The sequence below is a fragment of the Dipodomys merriami genome, unplaced genomic scaffold (genome assembly GCF_024711535.1).
Source record: "Dipodomys merriami isolate MVZ:Mamm:240054 unplaced genomic scaffold, mDipMer1.0.p SCAF_328, whole genome shotgun sequence".
NCBI lineage: Eukaryota > Metazoa > Chordata > Mammalia > Rodentia > Heteromyidae > Dipodomys > Dipodomys merriami.
In genome coordinates this window covers 1,192,124-1,209,986 of record NW_027204804.1, presented here as the reverse complement: position 1 = coordinate 1,209,986, position 17,863 = coordinate 1,192,124, and the positions used below count along the sequence as shown (strand labels likewise).

The 17,863-nt window shown below is 48.2% G+C and overlaps 1 protein-coding gene across 1 annotated transcript; it reads left to right on the top strand.

Moving 5' to 3' along the window:
- Positions 1-2,336: 2,336 nt before the first annotated feature.
- LOC138841769 (B-cell CLL/lymphoma 7 protein family member C) lies at positions 2,337-6,947 on the top strand. Its single transcript, XM_070042657.1, has 6 exons — positions 2,337-2,646; positions 3,144-3,222; positions 3,541-3,649; positions 3,740-3,904; positions 5,996-6,081; positions 6,752-6,947. Exons 1-6 carry the CDS (start codon positions 2,555-2,557, stop codon positions 6,875-6,877), a joined length of 657 nt encoding a protein of 218 aa, XP_069898758.1. The 5' UTR covers positions 2,337-2,554; the 3' UTR covers positions 6,878-6,947.
- Positions 6,948-17,863: the final 10,916 nt, after the last annotated feature.

The window sequence follows — 17,863 nt, the reverse complement described above, 5'->3', positions numbered from 1 at the left end:
TATGCGAGCCTTCACCTTACCAGGCCTAGCAACAGACTCCTCCCTCCCCACCAGGATGTATACTTTCATGTACTGAGTTTCAGACATCCTGATCCAAATTCTTGTATTTGTAAGAGCAAGCTTCAGACACCTATACATGAGGGCTGGGAATATGGCTTAGCAGTAGAGTGCTTGCCTAACATGCTTGAAGACCTAGGTTAGATTCCTCAGTACCCCATAAATGGAAAAAGCAGGAAGTGGTGCTATGGTTCAAGTGGTAGAGCTACAGCCTTGAGCACAGAGAGGCTCAAGGACACACCCAGGCCCTGAGTTCAAGCTCCAGGACCAGCAAAAAAAAAAAAAAAAAAAAAAAGGTCACACCCAATTACTACCCCCATTAACATGGTATAGAACGGTACACACTTAACCCCACGATTGTTTCCCAAGGACCCACTCTGACCTGAGCTCTGGGGTCGATCCATATTTAGTCTCCCTTGTTCCCCACACACCAGGAGCTCACAGTCTGATGAAGGAGACCTTAAACAACAGCAGTACTGAGTCTGAGAAGGAGACTAAGGAACTGTGAAGGAGGCCTGGGTATCTGAAGCTGTTGCCATACACAGACAGCCAAAGGACAGTAAAGCACATCACTGGCCGAGAGTGTTAGGTGGATCTGAAGCCAGACTATTGATAGGGGCCACAACCACCCAATTTACCAACAGTGAATATATATGGAATATTTACTGTGTGTCAGGCACTAGTGTGTATGTGGACTTCCATGTTACAGATGAAGAAATAGACACATATGAGTCATCCTAGGCCACACAGATGTGTGAAGGTCTGGCATTTTACTTCGGTCAAGTTCACCTGAAAAACTCACAAACACGTACGTCTGTTTTTGAATTAAACACATGCACAGCAGCACAGATTCAGACATGATCCTATCTATTGACTGGCTAGTCTCAAACCAAGACACATTCATTTTCTTAAAACAACAACAACAAAAACAAAAACACTTTGCCCCCAACAGACAAAAAAACAAACAAACCAAAAACCAAAAAGCAACAACTTTGAACTGAACTACAATACACATGTGAAAAGGTACACACACCAGAAACAGCTTGAATTTTCAGTTAAATATGAGTAAGCCAGATTCAGAAACAGAACATGCTCTCAGAAATCCCCCCTTCTTTTCCCCTTCCAGTATTGAGGGTGACTGCTATCCTTTCTCTCTCAGTCCCCCACCCCCAATCTATTGTGGGGCTTGAACGCAGAGCGTGGGCACTGTCCCTGAGCCTCTTTGTGCTCTGGGCCAACACTCTACCACCTGAGCCCCTGTGCCACCTCCAGGTTTTCTGTGGTTAATCAAAGGTGAGAGTTTCATAGGGACTTTTCTGCCTGGGCTGGCTTTGAAAGGTGATCCTCAGATCTCAGCCTCCTGAACAGCTAGGATTACAGGTGTGAGACACCAGCACCTAGTTTATCCTGATGTCTTACACCATAGCTCTGATTCATATAACTAGAACCAATCAGAGTGTACTGTCAAGTCAGGCTTCCTTTACTCAGGTTTTGTTGATGAGACATTTGTTGTTCTGGTAGCTATGTCTATATCCATGGTTCATATGGTTCCTGTCTATGAACATTTTGTAATTTATTTTCCATTTGTCCTGTTGATGGATTTTTTTTGCAGTTTGGATCTATTGAGAATAATGCTATGAAAATTCCAGTATACCTATCTTAGTGCTCATATGTACACATTTCTGTTATGTGTTGACAACCCCGGAGTGGTATTGCCGAATCCTCAGGTTGTGTGTTGTACCTAACTAGAAAACTGGCAGCTTTCTACCAGTGTCTCTACCAACTTTCACTACTCCAGAAATAGGACAGCTCAGTTGTTTTACTTCCTTGTCTACACGTGGTACGGTATGCTTTTTCCACGTTTCCACTGGCTGGGAAGACCCACTTGTATTGGGAGCGCCTGGCAGGTACTTGGCACTCGGTTGACTGTTGAAGAAAGTTGCGCAGCGTGGCCTGGGCCGGTCGGCCCAGGGCGGAAGCGCGCGCGCAGGCACCGAGGCGCGCGCGCGCACGCCTGCGTACGCACACACACTCACATCCAGCATTTCAGGAACGCCCACCAGCCGCGGACGCACACCAGGACCCAAACCCTCCGGCACCTCGGCGCCCACGTGGTCTGAACGCACGGCCTCGGCCTCGCCACGCGCGCCCAGCCGCGGTACCCGCCCCCAACTCTTCCCTCCGCCGCGGGCAGGGGGCGCTGCGGACAGGGCAGCCCGAGGGGGCGGGCCCGGGGCGGGGCGGGGCCCGGCGGGGCTTCCAGGCCTGGACTCCGGCCGCCTGCGTTGCCGAGAGGCTCCGGGGACGGGCCGGGGCGGGGCGCCGCGGCAGGAAGCGGGGCGGAGACTCGCGGAGGCATTGGGAGCGAGGGAGGGCGCGGCCAACTCCCGAAGGGACGGCCGGCGGCGAGCGCGGCTTCCCGGCCTGGCGCCGCGCCTGAGCCCGCTGGACCGACGCGGCCCCGCCGCGGGCTCGGTCCCGCTCCAGCCCCGCCAGCATGGCCGGCCGGACTGTACGGGCCGAGACCCGGAGCCGGGCCAAGGATGACATCAAGAAGGTGATGGCGACCATCGAGAAGGTCCGGAGATGGTGAGCGCTGACCACCCCCCCCCCCTCCCGGGCCATGGCGGGAGCCATCCCTCCAAACGCGCCTGCCGGTCCCCAGCGGTGGGGGCGCAAGTGGAAGGTGTATCCACGCCCACCGGCTGTGCCCGGGATCCACAGGCTTCCACTCCCGCTCCCCTGGCTGCTCCCGAGGTCTATAAAGCGCGGTCCCCAGCGGTGCCCATGCCCTCCTCACCTATGCCCCGCCCCCTGAGCGTTGACACTCCTCCCGCCAGCGTGCTTCCCTGCTGGGGTCCACAGCCAGGCCCACAGTGCTGCCGTGGCCCCCAGTCTACCCTTTCTCTAGTCGCGCCCCATCTCTGTCCTGGGATTCAGAGGGCTGTCTTTCTCCTTCTTTGCCCCATTAGCAAAACAAACCCTACAGAGATAACCCTGCTTATGCCCAGGTCTGCAGGTGGGAGGGCGTGGGGGGGGAGTGTCTCTCCCCTCAGGCCTCTCTGACCCTTCCTACCCTCCCACAGGGAGAAGCGCTGGGTAACTGTGGGCGACACTTCACTTCGTATCTTCAAGTGGGTACCAGTGGTGGATCCCCAAGAAGAGGTGAGCAAGACCCACTCCCACCAAATCCTGCACCTGCACAACCTCAGGCAAACCTTCCCTTGACTCCCACCTTCAATACCTACTCTGAGACCCAAGTGTCACAGCCCAGATAGGGGCAGCAATTCTTAGCAACTCATCTCCATCTTCCTTTTTCCTGTCCCAGAACCCGAAGGTCATGATCTCTGCAGCATACACAATCTTTGTCACTTAAGGCAGCACCATTGGCCTCTTTGTGCCTCAGTTTCCTTATTTGAACAAAGGAGGCCTTGCAAAAGCTACTTAGAAAACTGGTTCTGATAGTATTCTTCTAACCCCTAGGAACGGCGGAGGGCAGGTGGCGGGACAGACAGATCTCGTGGCCGGGAGAGGCGGGGCAGGGGCGCCAGTCCAAGAGGGGGTGGCCCTCTTATTCTGCTGGACCTCAACGGTATGTAGGGATCCTGGAACTGGGGGTTGTGGTATGTGAAGGATGACATTGGGTGTCTTAGGCTAACCATCCCAGCTTTTGCTCCCACAGATGAGAACAGCAACCAGAGTTTCCATTCAGAAGGTTCCCTGCAAAAAGGCACAGAGCCAAGCCCTGGGGGCACTCCCCAGCCCAGCCGCCCTGTGTCACCTGCTGGACCCCCAGAAAGGGTCACCACAGAGGAGGTCCAGCCCCCACAGCTGGGTCAAGAGAGAGGTAGGACCATGTGCCTCTCAGAAGCCCTCTCCTCTGAGTCCTGCCCTCTCTAGAATCAAACCTATCAGCTTATCTTGTACCTGCTCTACCTGCTGCACTAGAGCTGCAGAACTACCTCTAGCGGTGGTCTGTCTCATTTTTCTAGCTTCTTAGGATCTGTAGATAACACATCATCATGGAGGGTTTTTTTTTTTGGGGGGGGGAGTCCGGTTGTGGGGCCTGAACTCTGGTCCTGGGTGCTGTCCCTCAGCTCTTCAGCTCAAGGCTAGTGCTCTACCACTTGAGCCACAGCACCACTTCCGGCTTTTTTCTTTTTGCTTATGTGGTGCTGAGGAATTGAACCCAGGGCCTCATGCATGCAAGGCAAGCGCTCTACCACTGAGCCACCTTCCCAGCCCAATCATGGAGATTTTTATATAAATTTATTTCTTTGCTACAGTACAGTCTTCCAAGAACTTCCATCTCATCTTACCTTCTTCAGTGTCAGCCCTATACTAATCTTGTAGGCCAGTTTGTACCTTAGAATATGATCGGATACATATGTTCCCAATAAATAATTTGTTGTGTAAATAAGTAACAGATAATCATAGGAGTGATTAGTAACAATAAGGATAATTGCTGGTATTTGTTAAGTCCCAGATACCCTTCTAAACAATTCTCATTTAAATCTTATTTACAACCTTGGGGGGGAGGGCCGTGATTCTACTAGCACCTTATTTATTTATTTATTCATTCATTCATTTTTGCCAGCTCTTGGGGTTGAACTCAGGGCCTAGGCACTGTCCCTGAGCTTCTTTTGCTCAAAGCTAGCACTCTACCACTTGAGCCACAGTGCCACTTCCAGCTTTTGCTGGAGGGCCTTCATCCATGCTAGGCAAACAATCTATCATTAAGCCACATTCCCAGCCCCTAGCATTTATACAAAAAGGAGACTGAGAATCCAGAGGAGTTAGCTCACAAGAGACAGTAAGCCAACATCCTGCACCTGAATCTTCCTCAGTTCCTGTCTTCCAAGCAGTTAGTCCCCTATCTGGTCAGTATACTTCAGGCCTCCTCAGCTCTGCCCTTCTCAGCCATCACCTGTGCCTGCTCCAGCCTCCTCTTTGGACTCCATGCACAACCACATGGATACCAAGAGCAACTTTTTCTAAAGCTTCTCATCATTCAGTGATTTCCTGTGACTTTTGACTCCTTAGCTTGACATTTCGAGCCTTCATAAATTGTGGTTCCTTACCAAATACACCATAAAATGGGCCTAAAGGCCAGGTTCTACATACTATCTAGCACATACATACATCTGATATAAAACTGGGCTAGGGTAGAGCTTAGTGGTGGAGTCCTTGCCTGGGATGCATGAGGCCTTTGATTCCACCCCTGGCTTCGCTAAATAAGTAAATACAATTGTTAACATTTACTGAGCACCTATTATATGCCAGACACTGTATATGCTTTTGCCTATATTACTTCACTTAATCCTACCTAAAGTTGCATGGTAATTATTATCTCTGTCCCCATTTTTCAGATGGGTAAACCAAGAGAGAGATTAAGTATCTTGCCCAAGGTCAGAGTTTGAACTCAGTCCAAATATAAAGTCTACTCCCAGGGGGCTGGGAAGGTGGCTCAGTGGTAGAGCGCTTGCCTTGCACGCATGAGGCCCTGGGTTCAATTCCTCAGCACCACATAAGCAAAAAGAAAAAAGCCGGAAGTGGCGCTGTGGCTCCAGTGGTAGAGCGCTAGCCTTGAGCTGAAGAGCTGAGGGACAGCGCCCCAGGCCCAGAGTTCAGGCCCCACAACCGGACCCAAAATAAATAAATAAATAAATAAACAAGTCTACTCCCAAAGTGTATGTTCCATTTGCCTAAATTCTGTTCTTCTTCCCTGTTTGTCTACCCAATCAAATCCTACTTATGTTCAAATCCCATGTGACTGTTTTCTGCATCCTGGATGACAGCCAGGGTCCTGGCTCCCTCCTCTGGCTCTCAGAGTCTCTGCTTACATGATTGCTACCTGCCTGTGTTTGTTTTCCCTTCTGTTTGTACTACTGACTCAGAATGGCTTACTCAGAGCATGTCCTTTCACTTGCCATTTCAGACCCTGGGGGCACACCTACAGGCAGCACTGATGACCCCCCCATGCTCACCAAGGAGGAGCCTGTTCCAGAATTGCTGGAAGCAGAGGTGAGAGAGGCCAAAAGGCTGGACTCCTGGGTCTTGGAGGGAATGAGGTTCTGGGGCACTGGGAGACTGAGGTCCAAAAGGGAGATACGGACCCAGGACCCAGCTAAAGGCTTAGGGGCCAGATTCTTGGGACTGAAAGGGTGTTTTAGAGACAATGTTGTGAGGGCTGGAATAGGGTGAATTGAAGACCAGTAAAAGAGTGAAAGAGCATGGTGATCCTCCATGTAATTAAATCAAAAAAATCCCAGATTGGAAGTATAGCTCAGTGGTAGAGTGCATGTTTAGCATGTACAGCCCTGGGTTCAAACCCCAGCATCATACCAAAAACAAATCAAAAACCAAAAAAAAAAAAAACACAACAAAACGAAACAAAAAACTAAACAAGAAACTAAAAACTAAACTAAAATTAGCTTGAAAAGCCCCTCATAAACCTGACATCTCTCACAAGAATTGCCTTGATGTATTTTCAGAAAGATCCAATTACCTCCCCAAAACAGCATTATTAATTGTTGTTGCTTTTGGTGCCCTTCTTGATCTGCATCGTGGCCACCTGGCCCTGGCTAGACTCCTGGGTCCGAGGGGAGTGGCATGGAGGCTGGAGAAGGAGAGGCTAGGAGGCTGCACTCCTGGGTTTGGGTGGAGCTCACGCCTGTCCGCCCTTCCTCTCCAGGCCCCCGAAGCTTACCCAGTCTTTGAGCCAGTGCCACCTGTCCCCGAGGCAGCCCAGGGTGACACAGAGGACTCGGAGGGCGCCCCCCCACTCAAGCGCATCTGCCCAAATGCCCCTGACCCCTGAGAAGCCAGCCTGCTTGTCCTGAAGCCCAAAGTGCCCCTTTGGCTTTTTACAAATAAAGACCCTTTTGTAATTTCGTGTCATGTCATTTCCCGTCAGGGCTGGGAGGGTCTTTGGAGACAGCTTTGTCTCAGGCTCCATTCCTCAGATGGGGGTCACCTAGCTCTGAGAGGGCCTTGCTATAGTCACACCATGGTCACATGTGCATGCAGTGGGGGCTTGAGCCAGGACCCTTCCTCTCCAGCACTCCCCACCCTGCTCTTACTCCCCACCTTTGACTTTCCTCATCTACCCTCCTCTGAATCCCAGGACCCCTCTACCTGCTCAGCCTTCCCCTAAGCCCAACAACTGCACCGTTTGGGAGAACAAAACCAGTGATTCCCATTTAACTCATAGGAACACAGACCCAGAGGGCACAGGAGACTGGGATGACCAGTTCACTTTCCTACCCTCAGGAAGCTGTGGCTTCCAGCCTTCCTGCCTTTGCCAAATCAATCTCTGCCTGCCACTCCTGACCCTCACATCTGCTGGAGTCCTTGCCCCCACTCAATCTCCACTTCCTTTTAGAAGTCTTCGGTGACTCCCCCAGGCTCAGTCAGCATCCCCATTTTTGAACTACCAAAACCACTTGGATTTCCTGCTCTTTGGGGACCATTAATCTGCCTCTGTCTTCTCCAGCAGACTGTGGGTACTGAGGACAGAAGTAGATCTGGGCTTTACCTAGTTCAATGGCTGGGAGTAGGGCAGTTACAGCAACTGTTTTGCGAATGAATGAATAAATTAATGGTCTGGGGCTGTCCAGAAAGGCTTCTTTAAGGAAGTAGTATGTGAGCTAGCCTCTTAAGATAAAACCCTCAACATGGTAGATCTAAAGTCCAAAGTCCTGGTTCAAATCCTGGTTCTGTTATTCACTATCCATGTGGCTCTAGGCAAGTTATTTCTACCCTCTGAGTCTTGGTTTCTTCATCTGAGCAATTGGACAATAAATAGGCTTCACCTGCCCCATTGGTTTGTGGGAAATTTCAAACCATAAAGCTCTCCTCACTCTGTGCCTACAAGAAGCAGGGTCAAGCATATTAGCCCATTTTTAACGAAAGAGAATGAGGATCAGAGAGGACCAAAGTGAGACTTTGAAGAACGATCTAAAAAGTAAGGGTGCCAGATACAGGTGGCTCATGCCTGTAATCCTCCCTTCTCAGGAGGCTGAAATCCTAGGATCACAATTCAAAGCCAGCCCTGGCAGGAAACTCTGTGAGATTCTTATCTCCAATTAAACACCAGAAAACCAGAAGGGGTGCAGTGGCTCAAGTGGTAGAGCGCTAGCCTTGAGCTGAAGAATGCAGCGACAGTGCCCAGGCTCAGAGGTCAAGCCCCATGACCACCACCACCAACAACAAAAACAAACAAACAAAAGTAAGGGTGAACCTGGTGCTGGTGGCTCACACCTATAATCCTAACTACTCAGGAGGCTATGATCTGAGGATCATGGCTCAAAGGCAGCCCAGGTAGGAAAGTTCATGAAACTCATCTCCAATTAAACCCCCAAAAAGCCAGAAGTAGAGCTGTGGTTCAAGTGGGAGAATGCTAGCCTTGAGCAAAAAAGCTCAGGGCCGTAATCAGGCCCTGAATTCTAGCTCCAGGACTTGCACCCCCCCCCCAAAAAAAAAAAAAAAAAAAGTAAGGATGTTTTTGGTAGAGGCAGAGCTGGCCCAGGAGCATGTAGGGATGGGATGTGTTAGTTTTCTGTGTGTGTGTGTGTGTGTGTTTCCTTTTTGCTGTTAAGTTCCTACAAACTTAAATGGCTTAAATCTACAGTCATTACGGTTCCACAGCTCAGAAGTCCAATTTAGTCTCACTGAGCTAAAAAGTCATGCTCCTCCAGGCTGTACAGAAAGCCTGTTTTCTGCCCTTTTCAATGTCTATAGATGCTGCTTGCAGATCTTGATTTGCGGCTTCTCACTCCCTCTTCCAATCCAGCAATGGAACATCTTCTAATCTCTCCTGCTTCTATTATCAAAATCCTGTGCCTCTTGCTTCCTCTTATGATGACATTGGCTCACCTAGATAAGTCCAAGATCTTTTCTTCTCAAGATCCTTAACTTAAATCCATCTGCAAAATTTCATTGCCGTGTAAGATAATATATTCAGTTTCTAGAGAGGGCCACTATTCAGGCTCCCATGTGTAGAAGTCTCAGCCCTGTTCTGGGTGTATAAGTCATCTTATACACCAGAGATAATATGCATGTTCTGTAAAGTGTAAAGTACACTACATAGGTCAGTGGTACAGAGTTAAGGCCCAGGTTCTGGGTTTAAATCTCAGCATTGCATTCATTTGCTATCTGATCTTGAGAAAATGACTTAACCTCTCTGTTCTCATCAGTGAAGTGCAGATAATAGTAACAATAGCCTGGTAAGATTATTGTAAAGCTTAAATAAGGCAACTTGTAGAAAGGGAGAGAGCCCTTGGCTTAGCACAAAGTAAGTCAATAAGCAGCCGTGTTTCCTATTACCCCATTTTATAGATGAGTATATTAAAATGTGGGGACAGATGCTGGAGAACTACCTGAGAGTGAGGCTGGGAAGAATTCTGGCCCTGGATGAGCATCCTTGAGAATCTAAAGTTTGAATATCCTCTCATCTCCCTCTTCTGGACATAGGCTCCGTCCCCAAGCAAGGTCTGTCCCTGTATTGTCTGTGGCCTACTTCTGACCTGCTCTACAACTCACATAGTCACAATTCTTTTCATCACTTGCCAGACACTCTCCAGCTCTCCCTTCATTCACATGCTCTTCTGGAAATTCTTCCACCTGCAGCTCCAGAACCCTAGCCTCCAATGTCTGTCCTCTCTTCTTTCCCACTTTGTTTCTTGCCCATTCGTAGTGTCTCTTCCTTATCCTTAAGATCTGTTGTCTAGGCCTAGTTCTTCATGAATATCTGCCCTCTAGCCTCCCAGCAACCCTCTGAGTTAATGTTCCTAATTCCTTGCCTTCAAATGATCTCTCCAACCTCTAGATTCAGAGAGGCATTTGACTGAAACATCCATTGGCCTGTCCACATCTTCCCTCCCAGCTAATTCCCACCATTTCCTCTGCCCAGAATTGCCCCCCTTTCCTAAACCACTGTGTTCTAAGTCTCTCTCCTAAATGAGCTCTACATGGCCCTCTTCTGCATGGTGGCATGCTCTACTTTCTTCAGGAACCAAAAGAATTGTAACATCTTCCTGGAAGTTTGTGTCTTCATTCCTGCCCATCTTCAGTTTGATTCTCAGGCAGCCCTTTACAAACCTACATCGATCCCTCTGCTGCCCTGCCAATCCTTCTAATGCCTCCCCTTACAGGCATGACAGTGCCCATCTGCTGCCTTCACCCACCACCAGCTGCTCTAGCTGCTTAGATTGACCTTACATGTGCTCTGCAGAGTCACACCTCTCAGACCTAGCTCATGCTGTCCACTCTGTTAGGAGTTCCTTTGTGGTCCCCTTCACCTAGCAAGCATCTTCTTTCCTGTCCCTCCACCTACTTTTGTATGTTATGCAGCTCTGGTTGTGGCTTCATAGTGGGCTGTGTTGGCTTTGGTTGTAGCACCAGCCTGCAAGTTCTACAAGTGAGGAAATCTTTGAACCAGGGTCATATAGTTGTAGTGCATTTACTATTTTCTAGACTCAGAAGATACATATTAAACAAAATAAAATAGACTGCTAGCTTAGTGAGCATGGTGCTCATGTCTGCAATCCCAGCTACTCCATAGACATAGATCAGGAGGATCATAGATTGAAGCCAGCCTGAGAAAAAAAAAGTTAGGGGTCCCTTTACCCCATCTTAATCAATACAGCTGGGTGTGATAGTTTAACACCTGTAATCTTGGCTTAACAGATGGCATAGGTAGAAGGATCTTGGTCCAAGGTCAGCAGAGCAAAAAGTGGAGGACCAAATCTAAAAAATTAACTAAAGCAAAGAATGTGGCTCAAGTAGTAGCACACCTGCCTAGCAAATATGAGGTACTGAACTCAAACCATAGAGATGCCAAGAAAAACATGGAGCCTGTTCCCAGCAAGTTTAAGTACACTCAATGTTTAAGAATGGCATGCATTTCTTGGGTTTTTTTTTGTCGGTTGTGGGCCTGAACTCTGGGCCTGGGCACTGTCCCTCAGCTCTTCAGCTCAAGGCTAGCCTTCTACCACTTGAGCCACAGTGCCACTTCCAGCTTTTTCTGCTTATGTGGTGCTGAAGAATCGAACCCAGGGCCGCATGCATGCAAGGCAAGCACTCTACCACTGAGCCACCTTCCCAGCCCAATGGCATGCATTTCTGAGAAATGCATCTTGGGCAGTCTTATTACTGCATAACATCATAGACTGCCTATCAGCAACTAAGATGGCTACAATGTCCCTATGATAAAATCTTATGAGATCAACATCTCATATGTGGTCTTTTCTTCGTGAAACATCAGTCTGTGGCCCATGTCTGTACACTGGGGAAAAATAAGCAGAAAGAGGTGAGAAAAGAGCAAGTTGCAGTTTTAGAGAGAAGGCCTCCTTGGCGAGTTTACCTGAAGGAAAGTTTGAAGGGGTTAAGGGCAGAGCCAAATGAATGTCTAGGGGAAAAGCATCCCAGGCAAGGACCAGTGAGTGCAAAGGGAATATGTCTGAGCCAGAACAGGCCAGATCTGTGTGGCTGTAATAAAGGCAGGGAGGAGGAGGTAGGAAGTAAGTTCAGGTCAGGCAGAGTCTCACAGGCAGGACACGCATCTATGCAATCTGTCATCCAAACTAGGAGGCTGAGAAAAAGAGAATAGTATTCACAATTATCTCTAAGTGCCACAGGTAATAGCGAAACAAGTAGAATGTCTGGTCATCCCATTTGGGAGGTCTGTTTGGACTTTGGCTTCCACTATAGTTATGACAAAGAGCTACTGAAAGGCTACGAGCAGGGGGCTGACATGGTCAGACTTAGGATTTTTTTGCCCTAACATTTTATTAGAAAACATTTTAAAGGGCTGGGAAGGTGGCTCAGTTGTAAAGTACTTGCCTTGCATGCATGAGGCCCTGGGTTCGGTTCCTTAGCACTACATAAGCAGAAAAAAGCTGGAAGTGGCACTGTGGCTCAAGTGGTAGAGTGCTAGCCTTGAGCTGAAGAGCTGAGGGACAGTGCCCAGGTCCAGAGTTCAGGCCCATGACTGACCCCCCCCCAAAAAAAAAAAAAAAAAAAGAAAGAAAACATTTCATTTTAATACACATAAAAATAAAAACATGAGTTTAAAGGATTTAATAGCTGGGTGCCGGTGGCTCATGCCTGTAATGTAATCCTGACTACTCAGGAGGCTGAGATCTGAGGATTGAGGTTAAAAGCCAGCTGGGGCAGGAAACTCTGTAAGACTCTTATCTTCAATAAACCACCTGAAAACCGGAAGTAGCACTGTGGCTCAAGTGGTAGAGCACTGGCCTTGAGCTGAAGAGTGCAGGGATAGAGCACAGGCCCAGAGTTCAAGCCCCACAACTGACCCAAAAAAAAAAAAAAAAAAAGAATTCGATAGTTAGAAGAATTATATAATAACCCACATATTGGGGCTGGGAAGTTGGCTCAGTGGTAGAGTGCTTGCCTTGCATGCATGAGGCCCTGGGTTCAATTCCTCAGCACCATATAAGCAGAAAAAAGCTGGAAATGATGCTGTGGCTCAGGTGGTAGGGTACTAGCCTTGAGCTGAAGGGCTGAAGAGTTCAGCCCCCATGACTGACAACAAAAAAAACCCACATATACCCTCCACCTAAACCCTATGTCATTGTACTGTACTTGCCTTATCACATATCCACATTCATCCACCTTATTTGCTTGATACATTCAGAGTAAGTTGTAGACACAAACTTCTCTCCATAGTCATTAGTGTACATATCATTAACTAAAGTCCAGTACTTTTTTTCCTTCAAGGTAAAATATCCATTTAGCAAATGCACTGATATTAACTGCATGATTCACTGAGTTTTAACAAACTTATACATCTAGCCAGGTGCCAGTGACTCACATCTGTAATTCTAGCTACTCAGGAGGCTGAGCTCCTACAGGTCATAGTTCAAAACCAGCCTGGGCAGGAAAATCTATGAGACTCTTATCTCCAATGAACCACCAAAAACTAGAAGCAGAGCTGTGGCTCAAGTGATAGCACTAGCCTTGAGCAAAAATAAATAAATAAAATGCTTAGGAACTGTGCCCAGGCCCTGAATTCAAGCCCCAAGATTAGCACCAAAACCAAACAAATGCGTATAATTGCATAAAGCAAACCCTTATCAAACACAAAGCATCACCATCACCCCAGAAAGCTCTATTTTGCCCTTTCCTCTCCAACTTCTCAGGAGGCAATCACTACTCTAATTTTGTTTTTATTTTTCAAATTTTGTCGGTTATGGGGCTTGAACCCTGGGTCTGAGTGCTGTCCCTCAGCTCTTCAGCTCAAGGCTAGTGTTCTACCACTTGAGCCACAGCGCCACTTCCAGCTTTTTCTGAGTAGTTCATTGGAGATGAGAGTCTCATGGACTTTTTTGCCTGGACTGGCTTCAAACCAGAACCCTCAGATCTTAGCCTCTTGAGTAGATAGGATTACAGATGTGAGCCACTGGCATCTGCCTCTTAATTTTGTTTTTAAATCACAAATTAGGATAATCAGTTTTAAAGGTTTCCATAAAGAGTTGTTTAGTCTATACTGCTTTGTGCTGTTTTCTTTTACTCAGTAGGGTACTTCATATTGTTTGATATCACCCACATTGTCTTATGGTCAGTAGTTTGTTCTTTATTAATTTTTCCATGGAACCTGAATTCAGGGACTTGGCTTGCTAGACAGATGTTTAACCATACACTTGAACCATGTCCCCCACCCTTTTTGCTTTAGAGTATTGTTCAGAAAGGGTATTGCACTTTTGCCTAAGTAATCTTCAGACTGAGATTCCCTACCTCCACCTCCCAAATAATTGAGATTGAAGGTGAGTACCACCATACTGGGCAGTTTTTCCCTTTTATTGTTTAATTTGTTCCATGGTCCTGAGTTTAACTGTGGGTAGAGAACATGGGCTTCAGTCCCCTCCCTATCTCTAGCTCCCAGTACAAGTCTCTTAAGTGAGAAGCTCATCTCCTGGGTTAGTGTACCCAGGAAGATGGATGCCTTTCCTTGGGAACTTTCTAGAAGGAGCAGTCTCAGAAATCTGAGAAGACAGCTTAGATCAGAGATAGGATCCTAGTATGATCAAGCCTTGGGTTTGTCCAAGACAGTCCTGATTTTACCACTACAAGTTCATGTCCCAGTACCACCCTCAGTCCTGAGCAGATACGGATGGCTGGTCATTCTAGTGGGATCTGGACTCTGTCTCTGGGACTCTAGCACTCAAAAATTTTGTCCCACACTATACTGTCTCCTACCAATCGATTTTCCTTAAACTACAATCTGGCTTACTCCCCCACTCTAAAACCTTCCTGATTCCCTATGGCTTTGCCTGCAACCCAAAGAACATACTTCAGCCCATGGCAGTAGTTCTCCAACTACTGCACAATGGAACCACTTGGAAAACCTTCTAAAAATCTGATGCCTAGCTTTAACTCCTTTTTTTTTTTTTTTTAGTCGGTGGTGGGTGGGGCTTGAACTCTGGGCCTGGGCATTTTCCCTCAGCTCTTCAAGCTCAAGCCTAGCACTCTACCACTTGAGCCACAGCACCACTTCCAGTTGTCTGGTGGTTTTTGGAGATAAGAGTCTCACAGACTTTCCTGCCTGGGCTGGCTTTGAACTGCGATCCCCATATCTCAGCCTCCTGAGTAGCTAGGATTATAGGTGTGAACCACCGGTACCCAGCTTTCAACTCCATTTTAAATTGATGTAGTGAACTACTTGAGTGTTGGGATTTTTTATTTTTTTATTTATTTGGTTCCGGTCTTGGGGCCTGAACTCTGGGTCTGGGCGCCGTCTCTCAGCTCTTCAGCTCAAGGCTAGCACTCTACCACTTGAGCCACAGCACCACTTCCGGCTTTTTTCTTTTTGTTTATGTGGTGCTGGGAATCAAACCCAGGGCCTCAGGCATGCAAGGCAAGTGCTCTTACCACTGAGCCACCTTCCCAGCCCGTGTTGGGATTTTTTTTTTTTTTTGTCGGTCGTGGGGCTTGAACTCTGGGCCTGGGCGTTGTCCCTCAGCTCTTCAGCTCAAGGCGAGCGCTCTACCACTTGAGCTACAACACCACTTCCGGTTTTCTGGTGGTTTATTGGAGATAGGAGTCTCACGGTCTTTCTTGCCCGGGCTGGCTTTGAACCGCGATCCTCAGATCTCAGCCTCCTGAGTAGCTAGGATTACAGGCGTGAGCCACCAGCGCCCGGCCGTGTTGGGATTTTTTTAAAGCAGTGTTATGTACTATGATAGTTGGGAGCTATTGGCCTCTGCATGTGGTTTGCTTGGCTGACATAGTGCTGAATATGCTGCCAACATTTAAAAATCAAATTATCTCATATAAAAATCTGGACTACCGGCTGTTCTTGTAACAAGTTGGAAACATTGGAGTCTGCCTCCTGGGATGGTCATTTCCAGGAGTTACAGAATACCAACCACCCTGGGGGCAGTGCGTATCATGCTTCTCCACAGCCAGACCTTTCAAGCACTGGTATCGAGTGCCAGCATGTCTTCTCACTTCCTCTTCTAGTCTCTCCACTTCCTATCCTATTAATACCTTACTTCCTGACCTCTAGCCAGGTGGGCTTTTGGTTTCCTTTCATGCCTGCTTTCACACAGAGTTCTGAGTTCCGTACCACCACAGACAAGCACTGTCCAGTAGCCTCATCCACCACTCTTTCCTAGCATTGAACTCTCTAATAAACCTCAGCACACTGGAGCTGGCTCTCTGGTTGAGAAACTCTTTGGTCATCTCTCATACTGGCCGACACGTATCTTTCAGGCCTTGAGTTCATTTTACCTCCTGGGGGAAGGCTCTGTGACTTCCCACTATGTCATATCCCTGGTAAGTCATCCTACTTCTTTTGCTATGCCTCTCACCTTCTTTGCTAATAAGGACATGTCTGCCCCCTTTATCTCTGTATACCTAAGCCAACTCTACTTTCTTAGAGACCCCAAACATCCTGATGTTGGGTATCATCCATCTCACTTTGGGCCCAATTCATCCTGTGACTCTTCTCCAGTTCCAGGTGATTATTTGGAACAGGCACATCACACAACTGGCAGAAGCCACATGTTAATTCACTGGTCACTGTAAAGCTGTGAAGGCTGGGGTGTTTCTGACTGGGGACCCCAAGACCCTGCACAGCACAGGCACAGGGTGCTGCACAGTAACTGACAACATTTTCAGTGACCGTTTCAGGTTGTGTTATCCTTCTTGCCGCTCCCCTTCTTTATTCCTTGCTTATGTTGTAGTAAAGGGTCAGAATGCAGTACAGGAAGGAAAGCATGCCTTGTTTAAGCTGATTTATACTGTCATTTTAGGCAAGACCCTTCCCTCTGTCTAGATCTTAGTTGCCTTAACTGAAAAATGGAGCCAATCTTCCTTTTCCTCCAATTTGCTATCACCTGTGTGACAGCACAAACTATGAACCAAGTGAACGGCGTGGCCTGAGCTGTAGTAAGCCATTCGTTGTAGGTTTTAGAGTTTGGGCTACAGATTGGAGTTCACTATCCTTCTGCCCCATTCTCCCCAGTGCTGGGATCACAGATGTGCTTGCTCTACAACACCCGGCTTAACTTTTTGTGAAGTGTGTATTTTCAACCTTTACATTTTAGAAATTCCTAGTAGCATGACTTGTACTCAGGCCTTTAGGAATGTCAACAAGGCTTAAAAAAAAAAAAAAAACAAAGAAAAATGCTCTAATCTGCAGTGACCCTCGCTGAGGTCTTTAATGTACGTATATTAAGAATCTGGAAGGGAGCCAAAGAGCTGCTTTTGGACTAAATGAAAACAGACCTCCCTGAGCTTGGATTGGGTCAGCGGTTGTGTGCTGTCAGTCGCCACCTCTGTACAATGTACAGTGGGCGTCGTAGGTTCTGCTTCCAGCACCACCTTTTGTGACGCCTCGAGGAAACAAAGGACGGAGCCTGACCGGCCAGGCGTGGGAGCGCCGAGGCGGCGGGAAGAGTTAAGGTCACCGACGCAGCCCTCCTGCTAGAGCGGCCAAGGGCGGACTTCCGCCGGAGGCGGGGCCTGGGTGGAGAAGTGGCTCCGGGGGTGGGGCCCGGCTGTGGGCTTACGTGCGGGTGGGTACTGGCCCCCGGCTGCCCCTCGAGGTGAACAGAGCCTCAGTTTCTCCCCTAACCCCGCACGTGCTGAAGAGGGCGCGGCCGCTCTGCTCCCTCAGAAGGACAGATCCCTCTTCCGTGCAGGGCTCGGGACTAGACTGAGACCCTGGGCGTTATCTTCTGTAGGCCTCCTCCAGGCCCTGGTTTCCCGCACTGACAGGGGCTGGAGGATCCCTGAGCAAGCTGCGTTGGTGTCTTCAACTTACACGCCGGGATTCACTCTTTTTTTTTTTTCTTTTCTTTTTTGTGCTCGTTCTGGGGCCTGAACTCAGGGCCTAAGAGCTGTCCCTGAGGTTTTTGCTCAAGACTAGCACTTTATCATAGGAACCTGGACTCCACTAGGGCTTTTTAGTGATTAATTGGAAATGAGTCCCACGGGTTTTCCTGCCTGGGCTGGCTTTGAACTGCCATCTATCTTCCGAGCTCAGCCTCCTGAGTAGCTAGGATTACAGGCGTGAGCCACTGGCAACGGGCTTGCCCCCCCCCCCCCATTTTCTTTCCTTTTGGGGCTGGTAGTGGGGTTGATATTGAAGATCTCAAACCTCACTTAGCATTTTTGCTTGCGACAGGCCTTCTACCACTTACACCATACTTAACAGTTCCTATTGTACCCCTTTTATACAGAAGCCCAGACCTAGGAGAAAGTTATTTTGGAATAGCCCAGGCATGCTTCCATCATCTGAAGCAAAGGTCAAATTCCTATCTCCTGGATTTCTAGCTTC